Raw genomic sequence first — 23951 nt, forward strand, 5'->3', positions numbered from 1 at the left:
ATATAAACAATAGCTCTTTGGGGTTCTCAATAATTTTCAGGGAAGTAATGAGGTCTTGAGACTAAAAAGTTTGAGAACCACTACTCTAGAGATTATAATATATATCCTTAACTTTTCATGGTCTAAGTAAGAGTTAATATTATACCACTTGACATAAAATGTAAGAACTTTGTAACCATATGATACATTTATCCCCTGTCCTTTATGCTATAGTTGCTATGGTTGTTATATATACTACATAGAGAATTATTAGCCTCACATTATAAGTTTTGCTTTGCACAGTCATATTTCTTTTTTAGAAATTAAGAAATTAGGGCGCCTGGGTGGCTCAGTTGGTTAAGCGACTGCCTTCCGCTCAGGTCATGATCCTGGAGTCCCGGAACGAGTCCCACATCAGGATCCCGGCTCAGCGGGGAGCCTGCTTCTCCCTCTGACCCACTCCCCTCTCATGCTGTTTCTCTTTCTCTCTCTCAAATAAATAAAATCTTAAAGAAAATAGAAATTAAGAAATTATATTTACCCACATATTTACTATTTCTTGTATTTTTCATTCCTTCCTGAAGAGATGAAATTCAAACTGACTTTATTTCCCTTCAGTCTGTAGAATTTTCTTAACATTTCTTGTAATGCAGGTCTGCTGGTAACTAACCCTCTTAGTTGTATTGGAAGATGCTTTTATTTTTTTCATCATGCTTTATATTCTTTATATTTTGATTGGATATAGATTTCAGTTGACCACATTTTTCCTTCAGCATGTTAAAGATGTTTCCATGTCTTCTGGCCTCCTTTATTTCTGATGAGAAGTGATTAATCATTTGAATCAGTGTTCCCTTATGTATGTGTCATTTTTCTCTGCTTTCAAGATTTGCTTTTTATTTTTGGTTTTAAGTACTTTGACTATAATGAACTTAGGTGAGACTTTCTTTACATTTATCCTGATTGGGGTTGCTGAGCTTCATGAAACTGTAAATTTATGTCTTTCATCAAAATTGAAAAATTTCAATCATGATTTCTTCAAATATTTTTTCCAACCTCATTTTTTATCTCTTTTCCTTTGGGGATTCCACTTATACATACTCAGGTCCTGAGATTCTGTTCATTTTATTATCTTTCCCCTCACCCTCCTCTGTTCTTCAATTTGGATACTCTCTGTTGATTTAAGTTCATTGACTTTTTTTTCTTTCATCTCCTATCTGCTGTTAAGCCCAACTGGTGACTTTTTAATTTTAAATATTGTACTTTTTAATTCTAGAATTTTGTTTTATAGTTTCTATTTCTCTGGAGATTTCCTATTTATTTATCTACCAAAGTATATTTTCCTTAATCATACTTGAGCATATTATAAAATCTTTGTCTGATATAGCCAACATCTAAGTCATCTGGAAGGGGGAATTGCCTCCAATGATTGTTTTTTGCTTTTTGAGTATGAGTTGTATTTTTCCTATTTCTTCATATATCCAGTAACCTTGGATTGTGTTCTGGACCTTGCCAGTGACACGTTTTAGAGAGTTTGGATTCTGTTATATTCTTCTGAAAATTACTGATTTTTTTTTCCTTTTCCTTTTTGTTTTTTTAAAGCAAAAATTAACTTGGCTAGACTCAAATCCCAAACCATCTCCTAAGGATGGATAGCAGCTGAAATATCCTTAACTATGCTGCTTTGATTCTGTCCTGCTCATATGTAGTTCAGGTATCAGATAAAAATGTGGCAGAATTTGTCATCAGAATTTGTAGCTTCCTCTATCTGGGTGTCTTCTTCCTGATATTTCCCACTAATTTTCCATCTGTGGTAGTTACTTGAATTTTGTCTTCTGATTCATCAAGCAAGTAAAACTCTTCAAGTTTTGGTTGCCCCATGGATGAGAACTTCCCTCAGGCTAGAAGCTGTAAAAAACAGGAAACTTACTCAGTGTCATTTTCTTCTTCTAAGTGGTTGCTCTCCAGTGTCTTCAGTGTTTTTATATTTTGTCCAGAATTTATCATTGCTATCTGTGGAAGGTTTGTCCAATAGAAGCTACTCAGCCATTACCAGACGCAGAATCCTAAGTATATTTTTTTGAAACAATCTCACAAATGCTATTTCTATTTTGAAATTAAAATGCCAAACTAAGCAACAATAAGAAAACAAAGTAATAGCAATTAGCAAATTAAAAAATAATACATTTGATCCTTGAACAACAGGTTTGAATTGCATGGGTCCATTTATACACAGATTTTTTTGTTTAATACTCAGTATTGTAAATTTATTTTCTCTTGCTTATGATTTTCTTTTTTTTTAAAGACTTTTTATTTATTCATTTGAGACAGAGAGAGGGAGAGAGACAGAGAGAGCATGAGTGAGAGCACGAGCAGGGGGGAGAGTCAGAGGGAGAGGGAGAAACAGACTCCCTGCTGAGCAGGGAGCCCAACTCAGGGCTCGATTCCAGGACCCCAGGATCATGACCTGAGCTGAAGGCAGGCACTTAACCAACTGAGCCACCCAGGCACCCTTACTTATTTATGATCCTCTTAATAACATTTTCTTTCCTCTAGTTTACTTTATTATAAGGAAACAATATATAATACATATAATATACAAACAAAGTATATGTTAACTGACTGTTTATATTATTGGTAAGGCTTCCAGTCAACAGTAGGCTATTAGTAGTTAAATTTTTGAGGAGTCAGTGTGTCACCTATACTTGAAAAGAAACAAAGATATTAGAAGAAGTTTTTGGGGAGTCAAAAGTTATATGTGGATTTTATTTTATTTTACTTTTTAAAAAGATTTATTTATTTATGAGAGAGAGAGTATGAGTGGGTGAAAGGGCAGAGGGAGAGTGTGAGAGACAATCTCAAGCAGACTCCCCGCTAAGCACAGAGCCCCAATATGGGGCTCGATCCCAGGACCCCGAGATCATGACCTGAACCAAAATCAAGAGTCAGCCGCTTAACCAAACTGAGCCACCCAGGCACCCTGTCATATGTGGGTTTTAAACTGTGTAGTGGGTCAGTGTCTCTAATCCCTCTGTTGTTCAAGGGTCAACTGAATTTTGATAACTATAAGATCTAAACAGTTTCAAAAATAGTTTCATGCTGCAAAGACAATGAAATTAGATCTCTGGCTCCTATGAATTTTTAAAAATGGAACAAGTGTGTGGTGGGTCTACTCAGCAACAGAATAAGAAGTAAGACTTGGGGTATAAGAACTGGAGTAATGAAGGCAGCAAAGTAAAGAAGTGCCACAACTTAAGATGGATAGAGTAAATCCTCATAATTCAAGAGAAATTATAGTAAAGTACTGGGAAAGTGGTAATCATACCATTACAGAGGATGGTGCAGCCTCTATTTCCCTACCAGCATCCTCCCCAAATTCTGGTTATTTCGGGGTGGTGGAAGAGAGCCACTCATAGTATTTTAGCCTATTTCTTTAATTACGGCTTAAATTACTATAAACCACTGCCTTGGTTTTATAGGATCAGCGGGTCTGCATGAAAAGATCAGAAATCAGTCAAATTGAATGTTACTGTGTCTCTGCAAGATGCTGATACTGTTTCCCATTCCAATACATTAAATTAATATGGATAAAGTGTTGAGTGAACATTGGACAGAAAGGTTTACATAGTAAATAAAACTTACAAATTCAGGAGAGAGAGAGAATGCATTATTTGTAAATGGCTGACTGGACTGAGAGACAAGCTGATCCGAGACTAAGTATCAGACAATGATTCCTTTTACACTCCTACCTAGATATAAATTTGTGCATATCCCTGACCAGAGAAATAAACTTAAAAGCTTAACTTTTATTCCAACCATGCTACTGAGTGGTCTTTTATACAGATAATCCCAACCTATCATTATAGGGACTAAGCATCTACATTGGTTTAAAACTTTTTGTGCTGATAAGTTATTTTGTTCATTAAAAATGATAATATGTTCTATGGGCGCCTGGGTGGCTCAGTCGTTAAGCGTCTGCCTTCGGCTCAGGTCATGATCCCAGGATCCTGGGATGGAGCCCCACATTGGGCTCCCTGCTCGGCGGGAGGCCTGCTTCCCCCTCTCCCACTCCCCCTGCTTGTGTTCCCTCTCTCACTGTCTCTCTTTCTGTTAAATAAATAAATAAAATCTTTTAAAAAATAATATATGTTCTATATTTTTATAATTCTTATTTTTTTCTGAAATGGACAGGAATATTAGAGTAAAAATAATTTTATCAGTATACATTTATTTTTTAAAAGAGTTACTTATTTTTTTTAAGATTTTATTTATTTATTTGAGAGAGAGAATGAGAGACAGAGAGCATGAGAGGGGGGAGGGTCAGAGGGAGAAGCAGAATCCCTGCTGAGCCGGGAGCCTGATGCGGGGCTCGATCCCAGGACTCCAGGATCATGACCTGAGCCGAAGGCAGTCACTTAACCAACTGAGCCACCCAGGCGCCCCCCAAAATTTATTTATTTGAGAGATAGAGTGAGTGCGAGCACGAGCTGGGGAGAGGGGTAGACAGTGAGAGAATCTTAAGCAGACTTCACCCTGAGCCTAGAGCCTCAAGCCCCGAGCCTGGAGCATGGAGCACAGAGCCTGGAGCTCGGAGCCTAAAGCCTGGAGCTCAGAGCCTAATGTGGGGCTTGATCTCATGACCCTAAGACCACACTCTGAGCTGAAACCAAGAGTTGGACACTAAACCAACTGTGCCACCCAAAAGCCCCATCAGTATGCATTTTTTTTTTTTAGATTTTATTTATTTATTTGAGATAGACAGATAGTGAGAGAGAGCACAAGTGGGGAGGAGAGGGAGAAGCAGGCTCCCCGCAGAGCAGGGAGCCCGATATGGGACTTGATCCCAGGATCCCAGGATCATGACCTGAGCCGAAGGCAGACGCTTAACCAACTGAGCCACCCAGGCGCCCATCAGTATGCATTTTAATGTTAAAAGTTATGTTTCTCAAGAAACAAGAAAGGTCTCAAATACACAACCTAACCCTACACCTAAAGGAACTGGAGAAAGAACAGCAAATAAAGCCTAAACCCAGCAGGAGAAGAGAAATAATAAAGATCAGAGCAGAAATCAATGAAATAGAAACCAAAAGAACAGTAGAACAGATCAACGAAACTAGGAGCTCGTTCTTTGAAAGAATGAACAAGATTGATAAACCCCTGGCCAGACTGATCAAAAAGAAAAGAGAAATGACCCAAATCAACAAAATCATGAATGAAAGAGGAGAGATCACAACAACACCAAAGAAATACAAACAATTATAAGAACATATTATGAGCAACTCTATGCCAGCAAATTAGATAACCTGGAAGAAATGGGTGCATTCCTGGAGATGTATCAACTACCAAAACTGAACCAGGAAGAAATAGAAAACCTGAACAGACCTATAACCACTAAGGAAATTGAAGCAGTCATCAAAAATCTCTCAAGAAACAAAAGCCCAGGGCCAGATGGCTTCCCAGGGGAATTCTATCAGACATTTAAAGAAGAATTAATACCTATTCTCCTGAAACTGTTCCAAAAAATAGAAATGGAAGGAAAACTTCCAAATTCATTTTATGAGGCCACCATTACCTTGATCCCAAAACCAGACAAAGACCCCATCAAAAAGGAGAATTACAGACCAATATCCTTGATGAACATGGATGCAAAAATTCTCACCAAAATACTAGCCAATAGGATCCAACAGTACATTAAAAGGATTATTCACCACGACCAAGTGGGATTTATCCCTGGGCTGCAAGGCTGGTTCAACATCCGCAAATCAATCAACGTGATACAATACATTAACAAAAGAAAGAACAAGAATCATATGATCCTCTCAATAGATGCAGAAAAAGCATTTGACAAAGTACAGCATCCTTTCTTGATCAAAACTCTTCAGAGTATAGGGATAGAGGGTACATACCTCAATATCATAAAAGCCATCTACGAAAAACCTACAGCGAATATCATTCTCAATGGGGAAAAGCTGAGAGCTTTTCCCCTAAGGTCAGGAACGCGGCAGGGATGTCCACTCTCACCACTGCTATTCAACATAGTATTAGAAGTCCTAGCCACAGCAATCAGACAACAAAAAGAAATCAAAAGCATCCAAATCGGCAAAGAGAAAGTCAAACTCTCACTCTTTGCAGATGATATGATACTGTATGTGGAAAACCCAAAAGACTCCACCCCAAAACTGCTAGAACTCATACAGGAATTCAGTCAAGTAGCAGGCTATAAAATCAATGCACAGAAATCAGTGGCATTCCTATACACCAACAACAAGACAGAAGAGAGACAAATCAAGGAGTCGATCCCATTCACAATTGCACCCAAAACCATAAGATACCTAGGAATAAATTTAACCAAAGAGGCAAAGGATCTGTATTCAGAAAACTATAAAATACTCAGGAAAGAAATTGAAGAAGACACAAAGAAATGGAAAAACGTTCCATGCTCATGGATTGGGAGAACCAACATTGTGAAGATGTCAATGCTACCTAGAGCAATCTACACATTCAATGCAATACCCATCAAAATGCCATCCACTTTTTTCAAAGAAATGGAACAAATAATCCTAAAATTTGTATGGAACCAGAAGAGACCCCCAATAGCCAGAGGAATATTGAAAAAGAAAAGCAAAGCTGGCGGCATCACAATTCCGGACTTCCAGCTCTATTACAAAGCTGTCATCATCAAGACAGTATGGTACTGGCACAAAAACAGACACATAGATCAATGGAACAGAATCGAGAGCCCAGAAATGGCCCCTCAACTCTATGGTCAACTTATCTTTGACAAAGCAGGAAAGAATGTTCAATGGAAAAAAGACAGTCTCTTCAACAAATGGTGTTGGGAAAATTGGACAGCCACATGCAGAAGAATGAAACTGGACCATTTCCTTACACCACACACAAAAATAGACTCCAAATGGTTGAAAGACCTAAACGTGAGACAGGAGTCCATCAAAATCCTAAAGGAGAACACAGGTAGCAACCTCTTCGACCTCAGCCGCAGCAACTTCTTCCTAGAAACATCACCAAAGGCACGGGAAGCCAGGGCAAAAATGAACTATTGGGATTTCATCAAGATAAAAAGCTTTTGCACAGGGCGCCTGGGTGGCTCAGTCGTTAAGCATCTGCCTTCGGCTCAGGTCATGATCCCAGGGTCCTGGGATCGAGTCCCACATCAGGCTCCCTGCTCAGCAGGAAGCCTGCTTCTCCCTCTCCCACTCCCCCTGCTTGTGTTCCTGCTCTCGCTGTCTCTCTCTGTCCAATAAATAAATAAAATCTTTAAAAAAAAAAATTAAAAAAAAAAAAGCTTTTGCACAGCAAAAGAAACAGTCCACAAAACCAAAAGACAACCGACAGAATGGGAGAAAATATTTGCAAATGACATATCAGATAAAGGGCTAGTATCCAAAATCTATAAAGAACTTATCAAACTCAACACCCAAAGAACAAATAATCCAATCAAGAAATGGGCAGAAGACATGAACAGACATTTTTCCAAAGAAGACATCCAAATGGCCAACAGGCACATGAAAAAGTGCTCAACATCGCTCGGCATCAGGGAAATCCAAAGCAAAACCTCAATGAGATACCACCTCACACCCGTCAGAATGGCTAAAATTAACAAGTCAGGGAACGACAGATGTTGCCGGGGATGTGGAGAAAGGGGAACCCTCCTACACTGTTGGTGGGAATGCAAGCTGGTGCAACCCCTCTGGAAAACAGTATGGAGGTTCCTCAAACAGTTGAAATTAGAGCTACCATTCGATCCAGCAATTGCACTACTGGGTATTTACCCCAAAGATACAAATGTAGGGACCCGAAGGGGTATGTGCACCCCAATGTTTATAGCAGCAATGTCCACCATAGCCAAACTGTGGAAAGAGCCAAGATGTCCATCGACAGATGAATGGATAAAGAAGATGTGGTATATATACACAGTGGAATATTATGCAGCCATCAAAAGGAATGAGATCTTGCCATTTGCAACGACGTGGATGGAACTGGAGGGTGTTATGCTTAGTGAAATAAGTCAATCAGAGAAAGACATGTATCATATGACCTCACTGATAAGAGGAATTCTTAATCTCAGGAACAAACTGAGGGTTGCTGGAGTGGTCGGGAGTGGGAGGGATGGGGTGGCTGGGTGATAGACATTGGGGAGGGTATGTGCTACGGTGAGCGCTGTGAATTGTGTAAGACTGTTGAATCACAGATCTGTACTTCTGAAACAAATAACGCAACATATTTTAAGAAAAAAGAAAAAGAAGAAGATAGCAGGAGAGGAAGAATGAAGGGGAGTAAGTCAGAGGGGGAGACGAACCAGGAGAGATGATGGACTCTGAAAAACAAACTGAGGTTTCTAGAGGGGAGGAGGGTAGGGGGATGGGTTAGCCTGGTGATGGGTATTAAAGAGGGCACATTCTGCATGGAGCACTGGGTGTTATGAACAAACAATGAATCATGGAACACTACACCAAAACAAATTATGTAATATATGGTGATTAACATAACAATAAAAAATTTAAAAAAAGTTATGTTACAATTCTGATAAAAATTAAATAAATTCAAATGTACCACAGAAATCATAGAAACGAAGGCAAAGCAAACAGCAATAAAAAAAAACCTAATGGGAGAAAAAGACCAATAGTAACACATAATCATGTCAATAAATACAAACTATTTGTTTACCATATAAAGGGTTTGTTAAAACCCCAACAAGTCTATATTTTAAGTTAATGAGACACACTTGAAATGTTAGCAATAGATGAAAAGTTAAGATAGCATCATCTATCATGACCATGCAAATAAAAGAATATTGAGATTGTAATAAAAGATACAGTAGTTTTCAGAACAAAAATGCCTACAATTAAAAATGCCATTACAGAATTTCAACAATATTTTTTTCTAAAAATTTTAAAGGGAAGCTAGTTAAATATTAGATGAAATGTGACCTATTAGAGACGTCAACCTTTATCAAAAGCTGTGTGGAATGGTACATAAATAAGGTGGAGTCACGTAAAATTTAAATAAAATATTTAAAAGAGAAATTCGCTTCTTCAATGATTCTTACTCTGTTTTGGATCACTGTTCCTTTTGAGAATTTGATTACATATATAGGACCCCTTTCCAGTTAAATTTTGCCAACAATTTCAGGTATTCAAGAACTTCCTGAAACTACATTACCATCTCTTAGTACATGTTAGGATCATAATAGCTAACATTTAAAAGCGCTTCCCAAGTGCTAGGCATTATACCAAGCACTTTATATAAAATTTCATTTAGTCCTTTTAACCACCTTACAAGGTACGACCTTACCCTAATAACAACCTATAAGATCAGCACTATCATTATTTCCATTTTACAGATCAGCTGACTGAAGCTTAGAGATGCTGTTACTTGTCCAATGCCACATAGCCAGTAAACAGGAGATGGGATTTATGGCCTTATTTCCTTGATCTCAGGTTTCCAGCTCTTAATCATTATGACACTTCACTAAGGTCTTTCCAAATTAACTAAAAATTGGTATATCTGAAAAAAAGATATAAACATATCCAAAATATATCCAATACCATTTTTTACTTATACCACCCTCAGCAAAAGAGAATTTGAAGTAGTTACAGAGATGCACACAAAATAAAAAAATACACAGGAATGTGTATGTGTGTGGTGGCGCTGGGAAATAAGAAAATGAAATAAAACTAGAGGTAGAGCCAGAAACCAAAGTGGATATCATAAGGTCATCTATGATTGATATAGAGGTGAGCCACATGTTTGCCCTGAATGGCATAGTGGTCAGAGAAAAAAAGGATTTAATCAATACTATTTCACCTGGTACTGAACTGGAGAAAAAGATCTCTTCTGTGGAACACTGTGTAGATGATATCCTCAAGAACATTATACAATAGTGACTTTTAAGATAAACATTCCTTACATATTTCTTTGTACAGGCCAAAGCATGATGTCAAAGTACAGGTCAGAACAGACAATTCTATCCATGGTACAATGTAGTCTGAGTACAAAACTTGTGGACTGGGCTAAAGATAAACTGTAGAATAGATAGGAAAGACTAGATATCTCTTCAGGTAATCTTTCTGGCGATTAAGTTTTTGAATTTAACAGTTAAGAGTTTATTTCAAGAACCTGGAGTACAGAAATTCTATAATGTTTAGTAAGCCAGATTCATATGCATAGACACTCAAACAGAGGGTAAAACTGATAACTTCTCAGGGAAGTCGGGGGACCTGAATAGGATAGATGTTTAAATTTTAGACCTTCCACCAAAATAAGTTGAAGGAAGACCTATAGATAAAGATAATATCTAATTCACATTGATACATAAGTATGTAATGTTGGAGACATGGCTGAAATTGAAACAGAAAATTTCCTTCGGTTTTGTTAAATAAGAATGTTGGTACAATATAACAGGATGATGGGAAGCTGCCAAAGCAGTACTTGAGAAAACATATCACTCTAAATATCTTGTTTACAAAATAATAAATCATGTATCTACGTAAGAACACAAAGGACAAAGTAAAAACCTTAAATATGTAAGAAAATAAAAAAATGAAAGAGCAGAAATAAACTATTCAAATTGACAATAACTAATATTTAAAAACCCCCAGAGTTGCTACTTTGAAAAAGAGAACCAATACACAGCACTGTCCTAGTTGCTAACCAAATAAAAAAAAAAAATTTAAAGAAAATTCAGATAGTTGTTTCTAAATTTTATTTTTGAAGTGAAGGAGAAGGAATCAAATTAAGTTCATAAAAATGGGAAACACTAGAGTTATGCCTTCAAAGTTTGGTAAGATGAGGACACACAGGTGTAGAGCACTGGGTGGGTGAGAGATGTTCCTGGAAAATGAAATAGTCTAAGGATACAGAGACAGGAAAGAATATTGTGTGTCATTTAGAAATAAGGTAGGTAAGATTGAGTTGAAACAAATCATGGAAGATCTCATTATCCCTGAATATGTAGAAGGAAAGAAGAATAAAAAGAAAAACTGAAGACCAAAGTCTGAGCTTTCAGGAAATGCTCTTAGGGTAGGAAGCAGACTCAGTTTGAAAGCGGCAGAGGTAGATGTTCAGCCTATATTTGTTGATTGAATAAAAGAAATGACTATTCCTGTACAGAAGTAAAAAAATAAAAATGGGCCTAGTGATTTTACAAGGAGAACATGGAAGCAACACGATGTACTTTTTTTTTTAAAGATTTTATTTATTTATTTGAGAGAGAGAATGAGCATGAGAGGGGGGAGGGTCAGAGGGAGAAGCAGACTCCCTGCTCAGCAGGGACCCCGATGTGGGACTCGATCCCGGGACTCCAGGATCATGACCTGAGCTGAAGGCAGTTGCTTAACCAACTGAGCCACCCAGGTGCCCTGTACTCTTTGAATAAATAAGTTTATAACCTAGTTAGGAAGACCAAGAACTACATAACAATACAATGTAATACAAATAATCTAGTATCTCACATTATGTTTACCTTTAAAGGCATGTATTTAAGCATGTCTTTCTAATGTTCCTAGAGAATTCTGAATCCATGCACCTTTTAAATGTAAGACTTCTAAAATAATAATAATAAAAAAATGAATACCTTTCATATGATAGAGGAAGATGTTTGAAATAATTCTGGAGGAGTTATCAGATGAGATTTTCCTCTCAGATTGGCAACTTTATTTTATTTATTTATTTATTTTTTTAAGATTTTATTTATTTGAGAGAGAGAGAATGAGAGATAGAGAGCACGAGAGGGAAGAGGGTCTGAGGGAGAAGCAGACTCCCCGCTGAGCAGGGAGCCCGATGTGGGACTTGATCCCGGGACTCCAGGATCATGACCTGAGCCGAAGGTAGTCGCTTAACCAACTGAGCCACCCAGGCGCCCCTGGCAACTTTACTATATGCAGAGAAATATCTATTTCAAAGTAAGTAAATCCAAACTTTAAAAGTTGTTAGATATCCAGAAAAGAAGGCTTTTATTTATTTATTTTTTTAAGATTTTTTTTTTTTTTAATTTATTTGACAGAGAGAGACACCGTGAGAGAGGAAACACAAGCAGGGGGAGTCGGAGAGGGAGAAGCAGGCTTCCCGCCGAGCAGGGAGCCCCATGTGGGGCTCGATCCCAGGACCTGAGCTGAAGGCAGACGCTTAACGACTGAGCCACCCGGGCACCCAAAAAGAAGCCTTTCAAATTCAACCACATCTATTTATGCTTTATCACTAGATAAGCACAAGGTATGAATGTTATGGCGATGTTATTACATTAAGTCGAGATGCTGTTGCTACACCAAAAGATTATTACCGTAACAGTATCATTTTTAACACTAAACTGAAGCCAGAATTAGCAAAAATATTTACATTTGGGAACTTTTTAGGATAGAAATTGGATACAATAACTTTCCAGGTAAGGTTAATAGGTTTGAAAGTCTCTCTCTCTCTCTCTGAATATATATTTTTATTTTTATATCTATATTTAGCCTGCATTCTACTGATAACACGTTTAAAAACTAAAATTAAAGTATCTACCTAAATTTAAAGGACAAGTTGACTACCATACATTCAATTAAAGCACCTTGCTTTTACTAGGATTATATGAAAGAGGACAACAATATAGAAGTCTAACTACATTTCAGAGAACAGTTCTGTTTAAGAGACTAGCTTGCTTATCTTCAGTGAACAGATAATGATGCTAAATTAGGGCAAGCTCATATGTATATATAAATCGCACCCCCAAATCCACACATCTATACCCACATACCCAGTGACACATATACACTGTGATGACTGATTCCTGCTCAACCACATTGTCAACCAACAGTAGAAACTTCTATGGTTCTTTGTTAATAAGTTAGCATTGGCCTCTGTTTGCTGATCCAAACAAAGTATAAGGAAAGGCAGAAGCAAGGCATTTATAAATTTAATTACATGACTAGCTGTTTTAAAATCATAGGGTCTTCATTTGATGGGATGATGTAACATTTGCTAAATCTTTATACAAATAAACGCCACCTTAGAAGTATGACATCTTAACACTGCTAACCCAAATGTATGTAGACATAATCTGGTAAATTTGTTTAATCGCGATATTGTCACCGTTACTGACGAAATCTTAAATTGTTAGTGCGGCTTATATATTAGACCATTTGTGATACATTCACGTAAATTCTAGTTTATTTCATTTACCCTCCTATGCAGAGGATATAAGTACAGAAAATACAATATGCTCAATATAAACTTTTAAAAAACTATTATTTAGTAAGGGCCAAGTTTTGAATGCCTTTTAATATCTTGTGACCATTCTTTCAAGCTCAAAAATGTACCTTACATTCAGAACACTTTTTAAAAAACATAAGCTTTCCATTAAAATATGCTTCATAGGATGAGGATTTGAAGCTAGATTTTCAAGTATAAATTTAAGAAATATGCTTACCTTTGATTCGAGGTAGACATTTGCTGATGACATTTTTGTAATTTTGCATATGTAACTAACTAAAGAGATGGCACAAAGAATAAACAGGCTATCATTAATTAATGCTCGAACAAACACAGTCCATTTCAACTGATTTTCTGGGACATCTCCGTGGACTAGCATTGCACAAGTCAAGTTCACAACTAAAAAAAGAAGGCTTGCCAATATAAAGCCCAAATGCAACAGAATTCTGAAAGAAAAAAAATAAATTTATTAGATGTTTATATATTAATGAGAGAGTAGACTTAATTCTGAATTAGTGTGCTACTTCAGGTACAATAATACTGTCAGCTTAAAATCTTTATAATTTCATTAAATATAAATTTGAGAATCAGAGTTACTTGGGATATCTTTGCTGTTATGAAATTAGTATCTAAACAATTTTAAAATGGCATTAGGTTTTAAAACATTAATTTAAAAATAACTGAATGGGCCTTGAACTCAGTTGCCTCTACCAGGAAGAATAATATAAGATTATCTTAACACTAATTAAAGTAATCCTGCACTTTTCATTTTTATAACTACTAAACATATTTTCATTGACCTTTCCATTCTAAGAATTACCAGGCTTTTATAATTTGCTTGGAAAATTAATATACTCTATCTAAATTTAAATTGATCACTAATATTAATTTTAAGAGGTTAAGGGAAATGTGTTTTAAATAATGTTCAATTCTTATGAACTTCTGACTATCCATAGCAAACATGACTTTCAAACATGACCAAAGAAGAACATAGGGACAGTATATGTAGAGTTTCAAGCACCTCATCAATACCCTGGCTTTCTATAAAGTTGCATATTTACTATGCATATACAGCAACTCTGAAAATGAAATTCCTCAACTATATTCCCCTAAGAAAAATGAGACCACTGCGACTCTTCAGGTAAGGTGTGGATATTTGTAACAAGTAGCTACAACAGTTATCTATTCCCAATTCAAATATGTTTATAACCTCAATTAATATGAGCCAGGAATTTATTTGGCATCCTAATATCTTCTATTTTGGGTCACTTTCAAGAGTGGGAATCATAAAATGTTGTCTGCGTTTGGAAATAGTTTACAAGAGGTTAATTGAAGATAATGTGTAATTTGTAACAAGCAATCTTTTTTAAGTGTACATTCAAAGTACAAAGATTTTAGTTTGAGAAGTTCAGATCTTAGTATTCTCTCAGATTATGTAATAAAAATAATAATATATAACTTGAAACCTAAAGTGGACCTTGAAGTTACCCATATACCCAGGGGAAACCAAGGTATAGAGATGTTAAATGAGTTGTATGGTCAACAAGTTAATGGGAGAATTGGTCTGAAACCCAAATCTCCTGACTCCCCAGCTTAGCACTCTCATTTTTGACGTTAGTACGGAAGCATTCCTTATTTCATGGAACTATACTACTATACATGCGTGCCCCAAACAGTAAAATCTAACTTTAGTATGTGTGGGCCCTAGGAAACTCTATCTGTAGCAGAGCAGCAAAATAAATGTGTTAGGCAGCGATATGGCTGAAGGGGGAGAACTGTCCGTTACTCAATTCATTTCCCATGTGCTAATCTAACTACTGGACTTCCTATAAAATTGCTATAGGACCTTCAACTACCATGCCCTTCTACCTTGAAAAGTCTATTGTGAAAAAATTAGATCTTGGTACTCATGAAACTTACTTGTGTTTGTCAAGTTCAGTGGCACATCTGACTTTACATATAACCTATAAAGAGAGTATAGAAAAAGGTTTTGAAAAAACGTGTAATATAGTATTCTTTTTTTTTTTAAGATTTTATTTATGCATTTGAGACACAGAGATACAGAGAGAGAGAGAGAGAGCATGAGCAGGGAGAGAGGCAGAGGGAGACGGAGAAGCCGGCTCCCCTCTGAGCCAGGAGCTCGATGCCGGGGCTAAGTCCCAGGACCTTGGGATTATGACCTGAGCGGAAGGCAGACGCTTAACCATCTGAGCCACCGAGGCGCCCAAATATTCTTTTTTTTTTTTTTAAGATTTTATTTATTTGACAGAGAGAGACACAGCGAAAGAGGGAACACAGGCAGGGGGAGTGGGAGAGGGAGAAGCAGGCTTCCCGCGGAGCAGGGAGCCCTATGCGGGGCTCAATCCCAGGACTCTGGGATCATGACCTGAGCGGAAGGCAGACGCTTAACGACCGAGCCACCCAGGCTCAAATATTGTTAAACTTGTTTTGACTTTGTGTTTCAAAGTGATACAACTAAAAATAATATGTTACGAATAACATAAGTAAATTCAAGTGTTAACATTTGAACTACCACGAAGTAAAAATAAGCGGGTTTCCAAAGGCTTAAATCAATAATAATTTTCTTTGTTATAGTCTTAAATTTAAATTTCTATCATTAAAAATTTAAACAGAGTTAATCCAGTTTAAACATTTATTGAACTTTTATTATGAGCCAGACATTGTGCTGGACAGCTTGCCACCTATTCTAAACTTCAATATATTATTTACATTTTGTCTTTTTCTTTTTAAAGATTTTATTTATTTATTTATTTGTCAGAGAGATAGAGAGAGAATGCGCACAAGTAGGGAGAGCTGCAGGCAGAGCAGGCAGAGGGAGAAGCAGGCTCCCTGCTGAGCAAGGAGCTGGATGTAGGACTCAATCGCAAAACCCTAGGATCATTGATCTGAGCTGAAGGCAGATGTTTAACCGACTGAGCCACCCAGGTGTCCCACTTACATTTTGTCTTGAAATGAAAGTACTTACTTAAATATGAATATGGCTGAATGTTCTCCAAAGATTACTTTCCCCTAAGATGCAATGAAGTAGTAAAAGGAAACAAGGGACCAAAAAATGAACACAAAGATAATGAGCATATATCATATTTAGTAAATTCCTTCCTTCACAAAGCCTTGCAAAGGGTAGGTTCTCAAATACTTGTTGAATAAAATTAAGTAGGTAGGTAAATAGAATTTGAAATAAACATGGTAAATTCTGAGAGCATAATGTGGAAGGTCTTAATTTCTTTTTATTTTTTTTAAGATTTTATTTATTTGACAGAGAGAGAGAGAGTACAAGCAAGGGGAGTAGGAGAGGGAGAAGCAGGCCTCCCGCCGAGCAGGGAGCCCGATGTGGGGCTCAATCCCAGGACCCTGGGATCACGACCTGAGCTGAAGGCAGACGCCCAACCGACTGAGCCACCCAGGTGCCCCGCAGGTCTTAATTTCTTACTAGTGAATTTGGACTTTATTTATTTAGATGATGGGAAGATACTGAAGTTTTTTTATGTAGACACTCCAAAATACGAAATTTCATTAACCTGGCATCAGTGCACAGGCTAGTACAGAGGAACTATGGTTATAGGACTATTGAAATAGGGTGTGAACTTTGGGGACATGGAAAGAAAGAGGCAAGTATAAAACAAAATAAAGAAAAATAGTGTAAGTACTCAATAACTTACTAATTCCATTCAAGCATTTATTGAGCACACATTATGAAAGATGCTGTGGATTCATAAATATAGTAATTGTTTCTGCTCTCAAGGAGCTGAGTTTATTGAAGAAACAGATAAACCATATATTTTGACACCTTGTGATATCAATGCAAAAGATACCATCACAACATCTAAAAAGGGAGAAAGATTAATTCAGTCGAAGAAATGGTGTGAGGTAAGGAGAAAGGGGAAAGACTGTGTAGAGTCAGTGAAGACTTCTCAAAGGAAGTCACATTTGAGCCAGATCCAAGTTCTGAAGGGTAAATGAGTGTTAGGTAAATGCTCAGGCAAAGATAGCAGCCTGTGTGCACACTCATATCTGTGTCTTTTGGTTAACCAGAAGCTAGATGTGATACAGGAGTCTAAAATATTATCCCTATTAGTTCCCTAATCATTCTCCCTAATCCATTTTCTGTCTCCACTACTAAGGTACATATTACAACACCTTTTCAGTTGGTTTCTCTGCTCCCATTCTTTATTTCATCTATATCTTTTGAAGGTAAGTGTTCATTTTACTACTTTTCCTTTATTCTCACCTGTCTATATATAATTTTAATTTTTATTTTTATAAATTGTACTAAAAATATATATAACACAAAACTCACCATTTAACCATTTGTGAAAAGATTTTTTAAATTTATTTGAGAGAGAGAGAGTGGGGGCATGGGGGGGGCAGAGGGAGAGGGAGAAGCAGACTCCCTGCTGAGCAGGAGGCTGACACAGCCCATTCCAGCGCCCTGAGATCATGACCTGAGCCAAAGGCAGATGCTTAACCAACTGAGCCACCCACGCACCTCTCAACCATTTTTTAGAGACTTATATATTTATTTTACACACACAGAGAGAAAGAGAGAGTGGGGGGAGGGGCAGAAGGAGAGGGAGAGAGAAACTTAAGCAGGCTCTGTGCTGAGCTTGGAGTCCAACACTGGGCTCCATCCCATGACCTTGATATCATGACCTAAGCTGAAACCAAGAGTCAGGAGCTTACCAACTTAGCCACCCAGGTGGCTCCCATTTAAACATTGTTAAGTGTATAGTTCAATTGCATTAAGTACATTCACATCGTTGAGCAAACTATCACCATCATCTATCTCCAGAACTTTTTCACCCCCCCAAACTAAAACTCTCATTAAACAATAACTCCTGATTCTTCTCTCCTCCAGCACCTGGCAACCACCATTATACTTTCTGTCTGTGAATTTGACTGCTCTAGTAACCTCATCTAAGGGGAATCATATGGTATTTGTTCTTTTGTGATTGGTTTATATCACTTAGCATAATGTCTTCAAGGTTCATCCATGTTGTAACTCGTGTCACATTTTCCATCCCCTTTAAAGCTGAATAAGGTTCAGTTTCATCATTGAATCACGAAACTGTAACCATCGAATTAAAGAATGGAACACAGGTCCATGGAACAATCACAGGTGTAGATGTCAACATGAATACCCATCTTAAAGCTGTGAAAATGACTTTGAAGAATAGAGAACCGGTACAGCTGGAAACACTGAGTATTCGAGGAAATAACATCCGATATTTTATCCTACCAGACAGCTTACCTCTGGATACACTACTTGTGGATGTTGAACCAAAGGTGAAATCTAAGAAAAGTGAAGCTATTACAGGAAGAGGCCGAGGCTGAGGCCGAGGAAGAGGATGTGGTCAGGGTAGAGGAAGAGGGGGTCTTGGGTGATAATGTCTCTCAAGATTACTATTTCAAAGTGATACATGATTGGGGATATTTTTTGTACAGGTTTTGTTTGTTTATGTCAGTTTTTAATAAACATAAATGTAGGACAAAAAAAAAGCTGAATAAGTTTCCATTGTATGTATATATCACAATTTGTCTATCCATGCATCCATCAATGGACACTTGAGTAGCCTCCACCTTTTGGGTATTGTGAATAATGCTGCTATAAACAATATGTTCTATATATGAACATGTTTTAACATGATTTAAAAAAATGATTTGACAGTAAGTTGTATATGTGATACTCCTTTAACACTAAATGTGTACTTCATTGTATACTTCCTTAAAAAATAAAATTATCTTATGTAACCACAATATAATTATGAAAATTATAAAATTGAATGTCAATACAATACTATTACCTAATCTTCAGACCTTATTTAGATTTTGCCTTTTGTTCCAATAATGCCATTTTTGGGGAAAAATAGCAGGATTATGCATTAATCTGTGCATTTAATCTCCTTTAATTTTCATTTTTTCCTTTTGTCTTTTCAGTGATTTTGTAGAATGCTTCTCAGTTTGGGTTTATCTGTTTCTTCATAATTAGATTCAGGTTATCCATTTTGGTAGGAATACCACAGAAGTGATGGTGCTGTGTTCTTCTCAATGAATTATATCAGGAGGCTCAGGATGTTGATTTATCTCATTATCGTGATGCTCACTGAGTAATTGGTTAAGGTGGTGTCTACCAAATTTCTCCACTAAGCTACCATTTTTCTCATTGTAATGAGTACCACGTGGAGAGATATTTACAATGTAAGTATCTTTTGTTCTTCAAACTTTCATCCACTAGTTTTGGCATCTATTGCCTGAATAAATTATTATTATTATGGGGCATTTTCATTTTAAAAAGTAAATTTGATCATATTATTCCAGGACAAAGCCCACACTCCTTTTGACAAAACAGGTCTTTCATCATCTTGTCCCACCTTCCCATCATTGCATCCTTTTATCCCCATCTTCAATCTTATGGTCAGTCATTTTGGATTATCTACAACTCTTCAAATAAGGGATTCAGTTTCACATCTTTGTGCCTTCCTATGTGTTTTTATTTTCCCTGAAATAAGCTTTCTGTGTCATATAACAAATTCCAACTCATCCTTCAAGACTACCAGTGTTATCTTTTATATGTCACCTTAAGTGACTTAGGAAGAGAAACACCACTCTGTATCCTTGCTTTACTAATCACATTTTATGGTATTTATTTACATTTTTATTTACCTCTTAAGAGACACCATAACTTACTCATATTTATAGCCCCAGTGCCGAGCATAAAGCTTGGTTCATAGTAAGTTTTCAGAACATGTTGGAATAAATGACCAGTGATTTTAGGTCAAAGCAAGAATTTTGGTGAAATACAGCACAAGTGAAATTGGAGGGGCAAGCAGTTGCCCAGTTGTGGAGATCTTGTATAAAAATGCTAAAGAATTAGTCTTTAACTCCCATAAACTCTGTAATATGATTTTACGTTTGATTTCTTAGGTGAAGTGTGGAAAATGGATTAGAGTAGTGTGAAGAACTCTAGTTAAAATATTGTTGAACTTGACTGAGTCTACTCAACCACATTCTCAGGTTATGAATCTAAAGACCTAAATGTGAGAACTGAAAATATAAAAATACTAGAAGAGAGCACAAACAATAGTTTTTCTGACATTGGCCATAGCAACATTTATCTAGCTATGTCTCCTCAGGCAAGGGAAACAAAAGCAAAAATAAACTATTGGGACCACATCAAAATAAAAAGCTTCTGTATAACAAAGGAAACCATCAACAAAACAAAAAGACAACCTACTGAATGGAAGAAGATATTTGCAAACAATATATCCAAAAAGGGGTTAATATCCAAAATATATGAAGAACTTATACAACTCAATAGCAAAAAACCAAATAATCTAATTAAAAATGGACAGAAGACATGAACAGACATTTCTCCAAAGAAGACATACAGATGGCCAACATACACATGAAAAGATGCTCAACATCAGTCATTATCGGGAAATGCAAATCAAAGCCACAATGAGATACCACCTGTCAGAATGCCTAAAATAAAAAACACAAGAAAGAACAAGTCTTGGGACGCCTAGGTGGCTCAGTTGGTTAAGTGTCTGCCTTCAGCTCAGGTCATGATCCCAGGGTCCTGGGATCGAGTCCCACATTGGGCTCCTTGCTCGGCAGGGAGTCTGCTTCTCCCTCTGCCTGCCGCTCTCCCTGCTTGTGCTCTCTCTCTCTTTCTCTCTGACAAATAAATACATAAAATCTTCAAAAAAAAAAAAAAAAAGAAAGAACGAGTCTTGGTGAGGATGTGGGAAAAAAGGAACCCTTCGTGCATTATTGGTGGGCATGCAAACTGGTGTGGCCACTGTGGAAAACAGTATGGATGTTCCTCAAAAAATTAAATATCCAGTAATTCAACTACTGGGTATTTACTCAAAGAATATGAAAACACTAATATGAAAAGATATACGCACTTCTATGTTTACTGAAGCATTATTTATGATAGCCAAGACATGGAAGCAGTCCAAGTGTCCATTGATAGATGAATGGATAAAGAAGATGTGGTACATGTATACAATGGAATATTACTCAGTCATAGAAAACAATGAAATCTTGCCATTTGCAACAATAGAGATGGATCTAGAGGGTATTAGTCTAAGTGAAGTGTTAGAGAAAGACAAATACCATATGATTTCACTCATACATGGAATTTAAGAAACAAAACAAATGAACAAAGAAAAAAAGAAACAAATAACAAAAAAGACTCCTAGAGAAAATATAGAGAACAAATTGGTGGTTGCCAGAGGGAAGGTGAGTGGAAGGATGGATGAAATAGGTAAAGGGAATTAAGAGTATACTTATTGTGATGAGCAGTGAGTAATGTACAGAATTGTTGAATCACTATATTGTACACTAAAACCAATATAACACTGTACACAATTATACTGGATAAAAAAGAAAAGAATGTTATATGAATGAAATTATACAGTATGTAACCTCTTGGAATTGGATTTTTTTCACTTACCACAATTCTTTGGAGATGCATGTAGATTGCTGTGCGTAGGAATGAATTTGTTCTTTAAAAAAAATAAAGCATTGATGGAATGAGTGCACCACGGACAAAAATTTTAAAAAGTCAGATGTGGAATTGATTCTTAGGTTTAAAATTTATTACATACAGGCAGAAATATTGAGAAGATAGGTGAGTTTTGGATTATAAGAAGGAAATTACAGTCACCACAGTGGTGACAACTGAAACTCAAACTAGAAGACATTTGAAGGAACAATATAGAATAGAAAGTCAACCTGTGATATGTTCACATCTAATAGAATGAAAAATCAAAAAGAGGGAAGGAAAGAGAGATAGGCAAAGGAGACAGATCTAAGAATCAGATTAGTCAGAAAACAGCAGAGTAGTTTAGACGTAATAGGAAGCAAGTATAGCCTTTATTAAATTCTGCAAAAAGTCAAGAATGATTAAGAAAAGACCATTTGGTTGGGTTACCATACGTCATGGATACCTTGGAGAGAATAGTTTTCAGTGAAATAAACAGAACAAAAGTACAAGGAGTTAATAGAGAGTACAACAACAGATAGTGAGTATAGACTACATGAGATATATGTGAAGATAAGAGAAACCTGGGAAAATCCGTGTTGAGAGACATTTCTCTATGAACATTGCACATTTCTGCATGGTCCAGGTCTTCTGAGCAAAGGGCTTTGCATAGCAAACATCCTTGAAAAGTAGAGACAGTGTCTACCTTAAGTCCAGAGGGAAGATTTGTTTCCTGGCTAGTGGAATAAAGATAGAGAATATCTCTCTCCCTGGGGACATTTGGGTGTGGGAGCGGGGATGATAAAGTCTCTGTATCTGTCCTTGCTTACATTCCAGAGTAAAGATAAGGTCTGACTGTCTGTCTCCCTTCCTTATTTCAGGGTTCTTACCCTGTAAATTATCTTGCTGTAGGTACAAGTAACATCTGGCCCTCACTGAGTTAACTATATGGGAATTGGGGCTCAGGACCTGATGCAAGACATTACTTTGTTTTTTTTTTTTTTAAGATTTTATTTATTTATTTATGAGAGACAGACAGAGAGAGAGAGAGAGAGAGAGAGAGAGAGGGAGAAGCAGGCTCCCAAGGGGCAGGGAGCCCGATGCGGGACTCGATCCCAGGACCCTGGGATCATGACCTGAGCTGAAGGCAGACGCTTAACTATCTGAGCCACCCAGGCGCCCTGGTTGTTGTTTTTGCCATGAGTAATAAATGGTCTTTTTTCTCTGACCCCATGGGTCTTGTGTTTTCTGTCAATATATGTATATACAACTGTGGCAAGCTAATCTGTTAGCCTTCAAGTAAGGTAAGGTCTCAGACATTTCACAGTTTCTGATTTAATAATCTGCTGGTCAGAAATAAACTAGAGATGGTGAAATGATAAATGGAGAGCAGGAGAGAGGAAGGGAGAGTTCTATTGTTAAAGAAGGCTCTAGAAAAGGAAAACACATACTTTTTTGAGTCAAGAGGTTAGAAAAGATAGTTGAAGAAAAAGTAGGAGTTCTGCAGAGAAAATTTAAAATAATCTATAAACCAGCTCTGTTAAAATCAGAAATTTGGATGTAGCATGGATATAATCATTTTGATATAGAGAAGATGGATGAGAGAATTGGGCAGATGGATTCTATTTTTTTCTAGTAAAGTAGGAGGCAAGGTCATATCCTGGGAAGGGATGTTAGATTTAAGCACTTATAATATGGAAAACATTTTCAACACATGAACAAAAGGTTACAAAGGAATATTTTGAGAAGCAGATAGGTCCAGTTAAAGTCAGGTAGTTGACAGTGGACACTGTCTCCAAGATTTCCTAATTTTTAAATTGAAATAATCTAATAGAAAAAAATAGATGCAATTATAAAAAGTTCAAATAACTAGGCTGCATTTTTCATATAATAATTTAAAACTGTAACATGTGAAACTACTATAGAGAAAGAAAAAGTGGGTGAATGAACTATATTGGCACAGCAGGAAGTCAAGGAAGGGGAATACTAAATTGACTATAGGTTCTAAGTGCAAAAAATAACACAAAGAAGCTAATGGAGTAGGGAAAACAGAAGTGGTAAAGTGACTAAAAGTTAAGATGAGGGTGAAAAACAGATTAAAGGATGATTTCAAGATGTACAAGGGAAAAGAGATAGAAGACACTGGTTAAAAAGAATTGCTTCCTTTTCTTTTTATTTTTTTTTATTATGTTATGTTAGTCACCATACATTACATCATTAGTTTTTGATGTAGTGTTCCATGATTCATTGTTTGCAT

General features: G+C 36.8%; 1 protein-coding gene across 1 annotated transcript in view; it reads right to left on the reverse strand.

Moving 5' to 3' along the window:
• GPR137C (G protein-coupled receptor 137C) overlaps positions 1 to 23951 on the reverse strand; it is a 70283-nt gene that overhangs the window by 16258 nt on the left and 30074 nt on the right. Inside the window, exons 2-3 of the mRNA XM_027572818.2 lie at positions 15106 to 15149; positions 13403 to 13631 (exon numbers count right to left, since the gene is read on the reverse strand). Coding sequence (XP_027428619.1) covers positions 13403 to 13631; positions 15106 to 15149 — 273 coding nt within the window. The remainder of the gene's footprint in view (positions 1 to 13402; positions 13632 to 15105; positions 15150 to 23951) is intronic.

The sequence above is a fragment of the Zalophus californianus genome, chromosome 6 (assembly GCF_009762305.2).
Source record: "Zalophus californianus isolate mZalCal1 chromosome 6, mZalCal1.pri.v2, whole genome shotgun sequence".
In the NCBI taxonomy this organism is placed as follows: Eukaryota; Metazoa; Chordata; class Mammalia; order Carnivora; family Otariidae; genus Zalophus; species Zalophus californianus.